The 14,864-nt window shown below is 42.2% G+C and overlaps 1 protein-coding gene across 1 annotated transcript in view; it reads left to right on the forward strand.

The window, feature by feature from the left end:
• LOC116693380 (NEDD4-like E3 ubiquitin-protein ligase WWP2) overlaps nucleotides 1-14,864 on the forward strand; it is a 51,591-nt gene that overhangs the window by 32,853 nt on the left and 3,874 nt on the right. The window contains 10 exon segments of the mRNA XM_032522312.1: nucleotides 378-432; nucleotides 2,232-2,313; nucleotides 3,632-3,760; nucleotides 5,372-5,450; nucleotides 6,825-6,896; nucleotides 7,321-7,409; nucleotides 10,514-10,673; nucleotides 13,146-13,279; nucleotides 13,737-13,877; nucleotides 14,548-14,668. Coding sequence (XP_032378203.1) covers nucleotides 378-432; nucleotides 2,232-2,313; nucleotides 3,632-3,760; nucleotides 5,372-5,450; nucleotides 6,825-6,896; nucleotides 7,321-7,409; nucleotides 10,514-10,673; nucleotides 13,146-13,279; nucleotides 13,737-13,877; nucleotides 14,548-14,668 — 1,062 coding nt within the window.

Genomic DNA, 14,864 nt, shown 5'->3' on the forward strand with positions numbered 1-14,864 from the left:
ACACACACACACACACACACACAGCCTGACTTACTCACAGGTATCATCCCTGGTTTCCTGAGATATTTTGGAACAGCTTTACTGAGTGAGTTTAACTGGCGTTTTTTTATGTCTTATTTTTTCGTACTCTTCTGAACTCCCGTTGGTTTTCCCTTCTTTCTGTATTTTTGGGTTGTTTTTTTCCACCTTTTCCTCCTTATCCTCATCCAGTGGTGAAAACCTTGAGTGGACAGAAGTATTTCACACTGTGACATACAACAAGGACAAACACTGAGTAAAAGCAGAAAAAAGCCATGCAGAATGGTGGAAAAAGAGAGGACCGAGACAGAAAGGTGTCCTAACCGGATTTGTTTTGTCTCTCTCTGTTTCTCCCTCAGCCGTCCGGTGCTCCGGTGGAAAATGATCCTCTGGGAGGGCTGCCTCCTGGATGGGGTAAGTTTGCCTATCACACTCCTTGTACATACACTGCAGACAAAGTTACTCTCAGTGAGGGGTGCTGAAGTGCTGTAAAGCGTCTTGAAGTTTGGCCTCTGTCTGATTTTGGTCGGTCTGATAGTCCTCTGTACCTGCTGGAAGGGTCAATCCGTTCAGTCAGGATCGGATTCTTAAGTCTGAGCTGTGTTCAATCAAAACCTGAAATCCTCGCCAGTTTTGTGCAGGTATTTTTGACCTCTCTTGCCAGTAGTCAACAGAGAAGCAATGCAATTTGTCAAGATCTGAACAGTGGGCCTTTGATTTAGTTTTTCAAAGGGTGCTTTTTATTTCTGCAGACAGCTATGAGGGATTGAGGTGGGGGTGAAATGTTGCAAAATGTTCGCAGCACGGCAGAATTTTTCTCTTTTCTGGCCTTTATTCAACATCAGAACCAATGCTGGTTTCTGTGTTTTTTATTATTAGCTTGAATGTCTACCTTGTTGTCCCCAGTGAGCCGATCAGGTGTTAATTGATTGATTTATGTCCCGACTCCTGATTTTCATATTCATTCCGTGGTTGAAAACCTGGATAAAATGTTTCTTGGTTTCCTTTTTTTTAATACTCATGTTATACCAATTCATCACTGTACGCACTCCCTTTGCTCCTAAGTCCACAAATTACAGAGGCTGCATTATTGATGGGACTCTTCATTTTCCAACGTTTTCCCAAATGAGTATTGTAATCAGATCTACGCAGAATTATGTCACACACATTCATTCATGAAGGAATGCCACTGGAAGCTCACACCAACATTTCCCAGACTTCATCACACGGCCATGTTCACTCTGAAAACCCTCACTCCCTGCCCATGATGCCTTTTCAACATGTTGCGGTACCTCAAGACGCAAACCTCAATTATATCACTGGCTCAGATTTGCTTCTCTGGCGCGCTCTTTTTCATCTGCGGTCGCTTCCCTCGTTTTTTTTTCTTTCTTTCTTTCTTTCTTTCTTTTTTTCTTAAGGCTCCGATTCAAAAAGAGAAAGATGGGAGAAAAGGGGGGGATGATGGAGGAGAAGCACAAGGTACAGTGGTGAATCAAAGAAACTAGAACGGGGGTTTGAGGGGGTTCAAACTGGATAGTAAAGTGGGAGTGGAGAGAGTCGAGGAGAACGCTAGTAAGAGTTGCAATGTGAGCACTACTGTTTCTAGGCCCTCCACACACTCCTGTTAATGAGAAAAAGATGTCAGAGCGATGGAGGGTGGAGGATGGGGCACCAGCTACTCTCTCATGAGACCTGTACACACACACACACACACACACACACACACACACACACACACACACACACACACACACACACACACACACACACACACACACACTCTCAATGTTATTCTGTTTTTAAGTTGCTTCCAACTATTTTTTATCTTTTTTTTTTAAATCAGTCCTTGACTGCATGTTTAATATTTTCTCCCAACAATGTGGTCACTTTGACTTTCCAACACCCCCACCGTAACCTTAATGCTATACACTCGCACACACACACACACACACACACACACATACTTTTAGGTTTACCCCGGTGAGGTATTCGAATCAAGCCTTAGTGAAATATCACACATACTCGCTGGTTTTCTCTCATGGCAGTGAGATATTTTTTGTGAGTGAGCCCAGTTGTTGCTGTCAGAGATGCTCAGGTGGTCCCTCTGATCTCTGTGATCTCTGTCTATTTAGTGGGGAGTTTCTCCTCCCACTTTCATAAATCCCATTTAAACTTGTTTTTTTTCAGCCGTTGTGTTCTGTTTGTGTCCACAGAGAAGCGTCAGGACAATGGCAGAATTTACTTTGTCAACCACAACACACGAACAACCCAGTGGGATGATCCTCGGACCCAAGGGTGAGACTGTAAACTCAAAGAGTCCTCCTATGTGTGTGTTGGTGTGTGTGCATGTGTTTGCCTGCTTGTTAGATGGTATGTCGCTTTGGGTGTTTGCTCGTACTGAGGAAGATGTAATTATTATACAGAGTTTAGTATGAGTCCTCACTGATCAGGGCTGTCCTGGAATATTATGGAATTCAAAGATTTCAAAGGAATTTGACAAAGGAACAGGAACCTCAAAGAATAAATTTTACAAATTGACTGTACAGAGCTAAAAAACAGCGTCGGTAAAGGAAAATGAATTTCCTTATTTGGGCTTTAGGCTGATATCCTATGATCTATCTACTGTTTATTTGATCATTTTTTTGACATCACCCTCAATTTCTTTGACATTTAAACAATTCCTGAGCTGAGTTGTTTTCCTCTCATCTCACTCATTCTAACTGAACCTCTTACTTTCCTGGCGGGATAAAATAAATTCACACATTGCAGATTTTAACCTTCAGTCCTTTTCTGTGTTGGGGCTTTTAATCGTACAGGGCATCATACGAGCGAGTAAGAGCTGTGGTTTCTAGCTTAGTATGTGCCTCTCATCTGCTAACATTACAGTCAGGTCACAGAGCTAAGCGTAGCGACCTTTGACAAACCCAGAAGGTTGTCATACCACACGTATTGCTGTTCTGAAGGTATTTCTAGAATCTTTCCAAATGGGGGAAAAAAAGAGATTTCTCTACTTGCTTATGTCCTTGCCTAATTTGAACAGCGTGAACCAAAATGTAACCGTTCTGTTGTCAAGTCTAGTTTAATATATTGATGTTTATGTTTAGGAAAATAACACCTGAACACCCCACAGAATGAACACATGCAGTATGTCATTTGCAGTACTGGTTACCTCGATAGAAATGGGAAACGGGTTCAAAATACCTCCACAACAGTGGGAAGTGTTGTTAAATGAGCTTCTGGGTTTTTCCAAGATGTTAAAGGTATTTATTTTGCTGTTAGCGCTGTGATGAAAATGTACTACATGAGAGGCACAAACTGCGGCTCGGGTGGAACGAGAAATTCTGGGCTACATTAAAAAAAGTATTTAATGCTCTCTAGATTTTATTCTCCAGTCGTTGGAAGCAGTCAGAATAAGTCAAACCTGTCTTTACAGATCTTCAGAGGAGGTAAACTCCACTTGAGCGTGGCAATGAAGTTTTGTACCAGCGCAGGGTTTTGTTTCAGCGTCCAGGGCTTTAGATCCACAGGTTGGCGAGGGGAGGTGTGTTAGTTTCATCCCCAGTACGGGGCCCCTCCAGCTGGGACCGTGCTCACTGCCCTCTCCCTGTTGCAGGATGATCAAGGAGCACCCCCTGCCCCCGGGCTGGGAGATGAAGTACACCGCCGAGGGAGTCCGATATTTTGTGGACCACAACTCGCGCACCACCACCTTTAAAGACCCCCGACCCGGGTTTGAGTCAGGGTAAATATTCTCTCAGCCCCTTCCTCCCAAACCTGCTTTAAAAAAAATTAAATCTAAGTATGTCACAGGCCCATTCTGAGAAGATGAGCTCAGCCAAAAAAACAAAGTCAACCTCTTTTTTGTAATTATTGCACAGTGATTTTTGCCTAGGTCTGACATAATTGCATTGCAAATATCAATTTCAACAATCCCTTCTTTTTGTGAAAACCTTAAAAGATCATTAAAAAAGGCCACAGCTGAATCTTAATCTAAACCACATCATCTTTTTACACTAATCTGCATTTTTTTTTGAACCCATGTTTTGATCCATTTCCATTTCTATTTTCAAATATTTATTTGGGCCAGACTGAATCAACTTAAGCCTCACAGATATATGTAATATTTTATCACAGCAACGTGTTCATGCTAACACACACACACACACACACACACACACACACACACACACACACACACACACACACCCCTCTTCCCCTCAGCCTGTGGATGTTTGCCTTGCCTTGAAGCAGTCTCAAATCTCACCGCAAAAGTCAGGAGAATGTGCAGATGTGCTACAACAGATCCACTGCAGACTGTGCTGGCATATGTGTTGGTGTGTGTGTGTTGGTGTGTGTGCCTTTCTGTGTTTATGTTTGGCATACAAGTGTGTATTAGCTTTTGCTGTGTGCGTGTGCATCTGCAAGCTGATTTTCATGCTGATATTTGAACGTATTTTTAGGCCCGTGGTTACAGAGGGCTTCTGAAACAGTCTTCACTTCTTCTTTTTTTTACACTGGATCCTGCAAGAGTGTGTGTCCGTGGCCAGCGCTCTGCCGCTGCGGTCTCCATTTCCTAATCCCAAACCGAGATGTGCCCAGCTCGGCAAGCACAAACCCAACGCATTAGAGGCCTTCTTCTTCTTCTTGTTCTTCTCTTTTCTCTCTTTCCTCCAATCCTCTCATTATCTTTCTAACTCTCTTTTTCTTTCTGTCTGCGTCTCAGCCTCTGCGGCGCTGACGAGGCACATATCCAGCATGTGTGTGCAGTGGGTTGGTGGAGCTTATGCTAACACAGCTGCACGCCCAGACTCACCTCTGTCTTTGAGACTCAGACACACCAAGTCGTTATTTAGAACAGAATGGCTGGTGTGAATTTAATATTTACCTTGAGTCTCTGGCCTGCAACATGGAACATGAGTGCTTCTTATAGGAGACTGTCTCGGTTGATCAGCAATGACGAGTAGAGAGCTGAAAGCATAAAAGGCAGTCATTTTGTTTGTTTTAGAGGATTACCCCTAGAATTATGAAATCAGGATTCTCCATTTGCCTAAAACTTGAAAAGTTGGGCACCCAGATAGCTCAGTTGGTAGAGCGGGTGCCCATGTATAGAGGTTTACTCCTCGACGCAGCCGGCCCGGGTTCAAATCCAGCCTGCGGCCCTTTGCTGCATGTCACTCCCCCTCTCTCTCCCCTTTCATGACTTCAACTGTTCTATCAATTAAAGGCCTAAAATGCCCCAAAAATAATCTTAAAAAAAAAAAAAAAAACTTGAAAAGTTGACTAAGTTACTCTGTTCTCTCTCTCTCTCTCTGTGTGTGTGTGTGTGTGTGTGTGTGTGTGTGTGTGTGTGTAGGTCACGGCAGGGCGGCTCACCTGGTGCTTACGACCGTAGCTTCAGGTGGAAGTACCACCAGTTCCGGTTCCTGTGCCACGTAAGTGTTAACTGTCAGGAACCAAGACACAACTCTCCCTGTCCACACACCTCACACCTTTATCTGTAGGTTGGCATGTAATAATAATAAATAATATTAATAATTTGTTGATTACCATTGGGGGGGAAATTACAATTGTTTCACTCTTGTTAGAGCGCATTACACACTTGCCTGAAATACACACTCAGGTCCTATACAAGAACAAATAGAGAGATGTCAGAGTGAGGGGGCTGCGACTGCTGGACAGGCACCCCAAGCAGTTCAGGGGGGTTCAGTGCTTTACTCAAGGACACCTTGGCAGTGCCTGGGAGGTGAACTGGCATCTCGCCAGCTACCAATCCACATGCGTCCACACATACTTTGGTCCATCCAGGGACTTGAACCAGACACTCTCTCTCTCTATATGTATATAAATATATATATATACATACACTTACCTGTTGTGGTATCTAGTCATGCAGATAGTTGTGTGTGCATTTGTCCAGATGTTGTTATATCTATCTAAGATTTTTCCCTCCTTGTTGATAAAGTGGAAGTGAATGGAATTTTACATGTTCACAGTACATTTAAGAAAGAATTACAGCAGTGTCTCATTACAGAGACAGTGTCCTCGCTGGTAATCTGCAGCACACACTGTTGACCGTCTCTATTTATTCAGTAGAAATGCAATTCTTCAATGCTCTGAGTGCCATACACAAAGCGTCTTTCCTCAGGAAAATGTGACGCTTTTCAAGTTGAAATAAATATGCAGTTTGACATCTTGTATCTGTGTCTAAAACATAGGAAAAGCTAGAGCGGATCATTTAAATAACAATCAAAAAGATTTAAGATGAACCTTGTTAGAGAAGTCCACTGGGGACAATCAGAAGATCTGAGTCTTTCTGAGTATCTCAGTGTCATGTTAGTTTTGATGCTCACATTGATTTGACATCTTGTGGACTTAGGTGCTGCACCTACGTCTTGTAACGGGGGAAACCCTGAGACGGTCTTACTGACTCAAAACGTTCTTTGCAGTCAAAATGAATGATTCCTTTCCATTGAATTTTGGGGTGTTTTATTCAATTTTATAGCATTTGAAAAAAGGCATCCTGACTGAACTTTGACATAAACCGGTCTGTGATCCACTCAGCATCCTCTGATTGCTTTCTTTAATCAAAATTTAGTTATAATGTCATATAAACTAGGTTAATTGGTCATGAATAAAAAACAAACAAGCATCAAAAGCATCGTGAAAAAGCCATGCAAAAAAAAGGTTCATTTTCAATTTTGACACGGAGCAACAAGTTAATGATCAATGGGAAGACAACGCAAGGGTTAACAGTTTATTTTTCCACATATGGAGGTATTTTGTAACCATGATTTGTCTCTGTCTAGTCCAATGCCTTGCCCAGCCATGTAAAGATCTCGGTCTCCAGACAGACACTGTTTGAGGACTCGTTTCAGCAGGTCAGAGACCAATCAATCTACACTTTAAAAAAGCACATATGCATACTGTTTAGTAATTATATGGTAGAAAAACTACTGATGATTAGACAAAAACGTGTGATTGCTTTCATTATAATTTTTGACCAGGCACATTTCCATTTTTTATCTGTATGTAATTCCAAAGTTGCTCCAAAATGTTCCATAGATGTTTTTGACTTAAATATCTGCAAATCAGGCTTACATATATGTATACATTTCATGACACAGTTACAGTTACAACATATAGGAAGAATATACACAATATTAATTTCAGAGTTCACACAATAAAAGAATGATAAAATTTAAAAATGTACTTTGCAGTCAGGAACATTTTCTATCTATCTCAAATGTTACTTGTGAAAAATCTTCGTACGTTTATGAATAATATGTTATGTTTTGTAATCAGATCATGAATGTGAAGCCATACGACCTTCGCCGCAGACTCTACATCATAATGAGAGGAGAGGAGGGGCTGGACTACGGCGGCATCGCCAGGTGAGAGCAACAACAAAACAAGCGCACCCGTCTTCTTCTTCCTCACATTCTCTCATTTTGTTTGTGCTACTACAGGTAACTTAACCCATGGGATTTTTATGTCATGATGGGATGTTTTTCCTTTTCCTGCTACTTCTTGAAGCTCTGCACAGCTTCCTCCTCCACTGGAGCCAGCTTCTGAAGTGGGCTTAACTTATTTTTTTTATTTTTTTTCGATCTGTTGTCCCCTGCCAGTTTTTAAAATGGCAACCTAAAAAAATAAAATACAATCAAATGACTTAATACAGTCAGAATGTAAAAGCAACATACGCAGACCAGCATTACTCAACAACTCTGCCGGCGGGAAGCAGAAGTCAGCAGGCAGTCAGCAGTCTAATATGCACATTTCTGATTATCAATAAGCCAGTTCTTCAGTTGACCAGTAAAAGAACGATCAGTATTTACTTCTCTTAACTGCATTGGCGACATATTCCAGTCTTTAAGATGCTGTTACAGAGAACGCTAACTGACCAAAAGCACTTCTTTTAGTGGGAATGATACCGTCCCCTCTCTCTGGCTTTTAAATAGAGATGTTTGATACTGATACCAGTAACACAACTGCCTTCGATGCCGCTTAAAATGCTGGTATTGGTAGCGGCAAGTACCTGAGTTTATGCACCAACCCGGAGCCATGTAATCTAGACCCAAAGAAAATTGACTTCAAAGTGGTTTATTTATGTTCTTTTTCCGTTATTTCTTAATTATTGGATAATAAAAGAAAGTAACGCAGCGTTCATTGTTTGTATTTGTTCATGTTTCACTAAAGGTGTTACCTGAGCCAAGTCGTACAACAAAGATAGTAATCATATCACATCCATACAGGGATATGGGTGTACACAGTACACAGCTGGTAAACTAAAATATAAAAATAAAATATATGACACTCTGGTACCGGATCGGTACGCAAGTTCAGGAATCGGAACGCAAAAAATAGTATTGAACAATCTCTACTTTCAAAACTTTACATTCTCTGTAAATCCTTACTGTTACATAACTTGTTTTTTTCTCCGAGGGTAGATCGGTACAGGAGAGATTTGTGTGTGTGACGATGAAATTCTCTCTGGTGGCCAGCAAACCAGACACCACCTCCTACCCTCTTGCAACATCTCTGTCCTCCTTTCCTTACCCCCTCCCTCCGTCCACCCATCACATGTATCCATCCTGTCCCCCTGTGTCTGCTGTGTTCCAGGTCTTCCTCTTTGTATATGTTGTTTATTTTTCTGTTGGCGGTGTCCTCATTTTCTCCTGTTTGGTTTTGCATTGTGTCTCTGTCTCCGGTGTCACGGCAGTGGTTTTACCCTATGGTAGGTGACATCATGCTGTTCTACCACAGGGTAGAACCACGGACGGGATGTTGTGAGGTGTCTGCGTCCGTCCGTCAGTCCATATCCCCTCCCATAAACCCCAGGGGGAAGGGCAGGGGCCTTGGGAGCGCTAGGTTCTGGTTCTGCTGCAGCTGGTGGTGGTTCTTGTGGGCCTCATTCTCTCTAATATGCATCCTTCCACAGTCTCTTTGTGTCTATTTGATCTGTCCTGTTGTATTTATCCCTCATATTATGCTTTTTTGTCTTCCATGTAATTTTTGTGTCACATTTTGATTGTAAGATGTGTGGAAATGTGTTGATGTGCTGTATACCATGATGGTGCTAATTTTGGACCCTGACTGTATAATGTAATTTATATCGCCATCCAGAGTAGGTTGATAAAATTCTTATTTTTGACTGCTGGTCTGCACAAGATCACAATAATTCTACATTTTGCTTATTCCCATCTTTTTCTGAGAGTTAGATGTAAAGTTATTACCACTCTCTGTTCTGGCCCAAAGCGTCAAAATCCACCCATCAGGTCTGCTAAAGCTCACTAATTAACATGTTATATCCAGTTTGTTAAATCGGAACAAAAACCAAAGTGTAAAAACGACAGTGTATCATTTTTCCCGGCAGTATGGGTGTTATGGATCTAAAATATTCATTTAATGAGAAACTGTAGACTTTAGGATTTAGTCTGAATTTAATTTGAGGATTTACACTTTAATTTAAAGTAACATCAAAACTGGCTTTATTAATAGTAGTAAATGAAATCAAACTAAGCAATTGGGTTGTACTCTGTTTTTCCTGAGTGTTAACACTGCTCAACTGGGACCACCTTGTGATCTAATTAAACAAAGTCTTCCCCATATCTTCTAGTCTTCCTGTTTGAATTGTATTCTTTACACTATGTCAAGCCAACCTGGGACTAATAGAAGGATAACTGGATAGTTCTTCACTTAGGCTTTAATTGATTTAGTACAATCTTCAGACATACAATGCGTCATGTCTCTGACTTACTGTTACATTGTGAGCTTTGTTATTTATTTATTTTTTGTTTTTTCTATCAACTGCGCTCGTTAAACATGTTCTGTTTTTGGATTAAATGTACTGTGATTATTGTTTTATTTGTCTATCTATGTTATAAGAGGTCTTTTTTTCTTCATCATCCCGATGTGGTCCATGTCACATATTTTTTATCTGTTCTTGTTGCTCCTCCACTTCCTCTGTTGTACCAGTCTTTGATGAATATTGATAGTTCTGATGTTAAATTACAGAATCATCCAACATTATGCCCTTATGTTTCTTAACAGGAAAATGGTCGAGCATTGTGCGTGCATGCAAAGCTTCATCCCATCTGTGTCTCTGTTTGTGTGTCGCTTAAACCGACACACTGATCGACAGCACACAGCAGAGGTCATTGGGGGCCTTGTGTGTTAGTACACCCTACACAGTGTTATTGGCTGGGGGGTTACACTCCCACGTGGGGCACAAAGGCTATTTGCTGACACCCATAAACGTCCCGCACACAACAAATAAGGAGAAAGAAAAACTACAGGCCGAGTCTATGCAGCTACAGACAGTCCCATACACTTCTACTGAGTCATCAGTGATGATTGACGGATTACTTTCGCATTAGTCTGTGCATAGCTTTTTTTTTTTTTTTAGAAAAATCCTACATACTGTATAAAAAAAAAAAGAAAGTTTCATCATATGTTTCTCTCCTGCGTTAATGTCTAATGTCCTCTTGCTCTGCAGGGAGTGGTTCTTCCTGCTGTCCCACGAGGTGCTGAACCCAATGTACTGTTTGTTTGAATATGCCGGAAAGAACAACTACTGTCTGCAGATCAACCCGGCCTCCTCCATCAACCCCGATCACCTCACGTACTTCCGCTTCATCGGACGCTTCATCGCCATGGTGAGCTTCACTTTGGAATAGTTTTATTAAACTCATACTTGGGATTGGCTTTCAAGGAAGTTCAACGTCTTTAAAAATGAACTACATCTGTGTTTTTTCAGTTTTTACTTTCACCCTGTTGCCAGTCTAGTTATTGGTTGTGTTTTTGTAACAGAGAATGCTGCCTCAAACCCAGTTTTGCTGACATTGAAAAGTCATTTGTAAAAAATTCCACAACTTGTTTGATTTTCGTTGGGGTTCATTGTATCAGAGCTGCCTACACAACTCAGGAACCAATGTCTTTATCTAAACATTAAGTCAAGAGGACACGTCACTTTAGACAGTGTCACTGTATGTGTACATTTCAATAGTTATCCACCTTTTCAGTATCTACAGTGTATGTACATGATGTACACTATGTACTATAATGTATCCCTCTCTGGGATCAACTCCAGAAAGCTGTAGGTCCCAAAACCGGCTCCCCACCCCTCCTTCCGTCTGCCACCCCACCCCTCACCCACACCATGACCTCACTGCCGCACCCAGCCCACACCCGCCAGCAGCTGCCTATATTTAGTCCTAAAATGCACTTTGCTGACTTCCCTTATAAAGATGCTTCTCTACCAAGTCTCAACTAGCAAACCCCCTTTTACTGCCTGCTTTTTTACTTTCCGTCTTTCCACTGACACCCTCTCGTCAGCCGCTAGATCTCCGTGTCTGTGTGTGTGTGTCTGTGTGTGTGTGTCTGTGGTGTCTGTCTGTCTGTCTGTCTGTCTGTCTGTCTGTCTGTCTGTCTGTCTGTCTGTCTGTCTGTCTGTCTGTCGTGTGTGTGTGTGTGTGTGTGTGTGTGTGTGTGGTGTGTGTGTGTGTGTGTGTAGTGTGTCTCTCTCTCGGCTGTGTGGACAGACACATGGTCAGTCAGGAAACAGTAGGACAGAGCAGACTGAGTCAGTCAGTGGGTTGTCTGTGTGTTCGGCTCATCATAGCTCTGAGCCCTCTGTGGTTTTTAACATTAACAGCTCCATCTGGCAGAGTCTGAGTCTATGTCTGTGAACACACAACCACACACCACACACACACACACACACACACACACACACACACACACACTCACACACACATACACCAAACTAAGATTATGACTAGGTTTAAAGCAGTTAAATGTATTTGTGTTAAGTGCACACATGGGCTTCAGACAGCTTAGTGTTTTGTCTCTGTACCTTAAAGGGAAACTACAAAAGTTTCAAAACAAGTGTTCAGTCCAAAAATATTTGTATACATGAACAGTTCTCTTCCAAATCCAAAAACTATAGTGCTAAAACTCAAGTTTGTGATGTCATTGTCTTTAGGAGCAGCCCCAGTCTTTTTACTTGATGACATTACACGTTTTAGACTTACTTCTGGTTTCTGGCTGTGAGAGAGAGCACATCATGTTCACAAATATGGATTAAACTTCCCTCGGCCATGGAAATAACATTATGGAATTCTTAATATAGGTTGTGTTCCCATTTAATCTAAGTGACTCTTTGTAGTTCTCACTGTGAAAATCAGCATAAAAGGTACATGATAAATCGCTAGAATGTAATTTTAAAGTCAAATGTACACATGGCAGCAGCAAAACTGTCAAGACCAATCAAATACAGCTTTTGTGACTTAAAAGAATTAGTGTTGTCATGTATATAAGCAGTTGTGGAGTGTTAGTGGGCGTGATTACTAGTCAGGCTATCAGCAGACCAAGCCGAGCTCAGTAGATCTGAGACTGAGCGTTGGTCCGGGGAGTCTGCTCTGTATGAGGAGGGGCCAACAGCCATAGTTCAAATGACTGTACGTAGTTGGAGAGTCCGTCAACCAATCAGACCAGCGATCCGGGTGACGTAGAAGCGACAGCAGCATCAACGTGTTGCTGCACCCGGCTGTGCTTCGGTGGCGTTCGGTGGCCGCTATGTTGAAAGTAAACAAAATAGTCATTGTGTAAAACCCGCCAATAGTGCACCAGGGAGATGAGCCAGGTTGTGATTGGTTCCCAAAAATTGTAAACTGAAGCAGGAGAATTAAACGTGCAGGTTTCCAGACCGAGCTGCAGGGCGGAGTGGGCGGGGCTCACCCAGTCTACGTAATTGCATCAGGCTGATGATTCCAGAAATAAAAGCCCCATTCATGTTTCCTCTAGAGGTTTTTTTAATACTTAAATGGGCACCAAACAGGTCCCAGTAAATCACCATTACAATCACTGACGTGAAATTATTTATAATTTGTCGAGAACAAATTACAACCACATGTCATCAATGGCTTTGCAATAAGACTACAGGGGAAAATACTCCCCCTACTTCATCTACTTTGTTAGGTTCAGGGACTCCTAGCTGCCAAAATATCAGGTTTAGGGATCTAACTTTGAGTTTTAATGTGTTTAATGTGTTTCTTTCTGGATTTGAGCAGTGAAGACCAGGAGACCTTCCTTATTGTGGTTTCTAATGGATCAAATCCTCTCCGCAGGCTTTGTACCATGGAAAGTTCATCGACACCGGCTTCACGCTCCCGTTCTACAAGCGAATGCTGGACAAGAAACCCACGCTCAAAGACCTGGAGTCCATAGACCCAGAGTTTTATAACTCCATCATGTGGGTGAAGTAAGTAACGCAGTATGGGTCACCTCTTTGTGGGTTTTGGTTCACTTCTGCTCATGAGACCAGAAAGAGCAGGTAAGAACGCCTCATTTCTTCTGCTTTTTTAATTTTTTAGATAGACCTGGGAAAATTACATCCTGGGTGTGTAGTTCATTATGAAATCAGTCAATTACATGAAGAAAAAAATAAGGAAAACCTTCTTACTTTTTACTAGCAGTGTGAATCTTTGCTGGTCTCAGGATTTAGTTTGATTATGATTATCCTGTCAACGATTCAATATCCCGATTCATCACGAGCTATCCCCTCCTCAAATGAATTATATATTGCTACTAAGGCTAATCCAGTGTCTAAAAGGCAGAATAGCTGGTGATTTCCAATTTCGAAGAATGCCACTTCTTGCAAGAAGTGGGGCATAGACTGCTACCTTAAATGAATTTGTTTTCTTTGTGTGTCCGTCCAGAGAGAACAACCTGGAGGAGTGTGGCGTGGAGCTGTATTTTGCACAGGACATGGAGATCCTCGGGAAGGTTTCCACTCACCAGCTGAAAGATGACGGGGAGAACGAGCTAGTCAACGAGGAGAACAAGGAAGAGTACATCAGGCACGTTAACTATTATCACTAATAGCCACTACAAACAGCCTAAGTTATGTCTGACCTAAGTGATGTCAGCGGTGGAGAACCATCTCGATGTTCAGAAACTGATACCAGTAAAAAGCCTCCGATACTGCCTAAAATGCTGATGTGGCTATTCGTGAGTACTGCAGTTTATGCACCGATCTGATACCACGTAACTGAGACCAGAAGATAATCTACTCTAAAGTACTTTATTTCTGTTCTTTTTCCGTAATCTTTCGCTGTCAAACTGGATAATTAAAGATAGTTCTATGGCTTTTATTGTTTGCGTTTGTTCATGTTTCACAGAGATATTGACCAAACACTGATAGTAGTACACAGCTGTTAAAACATAGTCAAATATATGACACACCAGTATCGGGTTGGTACTCAGTATTAAGTAAAAGCTATAGTGCATACTTTCTGTCACCCCCATGAGGAATTCTAAGTAATGACAACAACACGGTCGGCGCGTCCACATGACACAAGCCTTCTGTGACCATGCACCGCCACCAATGGCCTCTATGTAACACATGTTAATATAAAAAAGTTACACACTTAAGCTTTAAGGTATTGGAATCAGTATCAGGAAAGGACAAAATGGTGTGAGACCATCTGTAGAACCGACCGTTAAAACAAGCCCTCTTCCTTCCTGCAGCCTGCTGACGGACTGGAGGTTCACCCGGGGGGTGGAGGAGCAGACCAAAGCCTTCCTGGACGGCTTCAACGAGGTGGTTCCTCTGGAGTGGCTTCGCTACTTTGACGAGAAGGAGCTGGAGGTGAGGAGGGGCCGGAGGGGAGCAGGAGGGGCTGGAGGGGCTGGAGGGACAGGAGGGGCTGGAGGGACAGGAGGGGCTGGAGGGGCTGGAGGGACAGGAGGGGCTGGAGGAGCGGGAGTGGCGGGAGGGGCTGGAGGGAGGGTATTTGAAACAATTTTAAAAGAAGAAGTAATAAATGGCTTTAGAATCCATTAAA

This window comes from Etheostoma spectabile, chromosome 8 (genome assembly GCF_008692095.1).
Source record: "Etheostoma spectabile isolate EspeVRDwgs_2016 chromosome 8, UIUC_Espe_1.0, whole genome shotgun sequence".
NCBI classification, from domain to species: domain Eukaryota; kingdom Metazoa; phylum Chordata; class Actinopteri; order Perciformes; family Percidae; genus Etheostoma; species Etheostoma spectabile.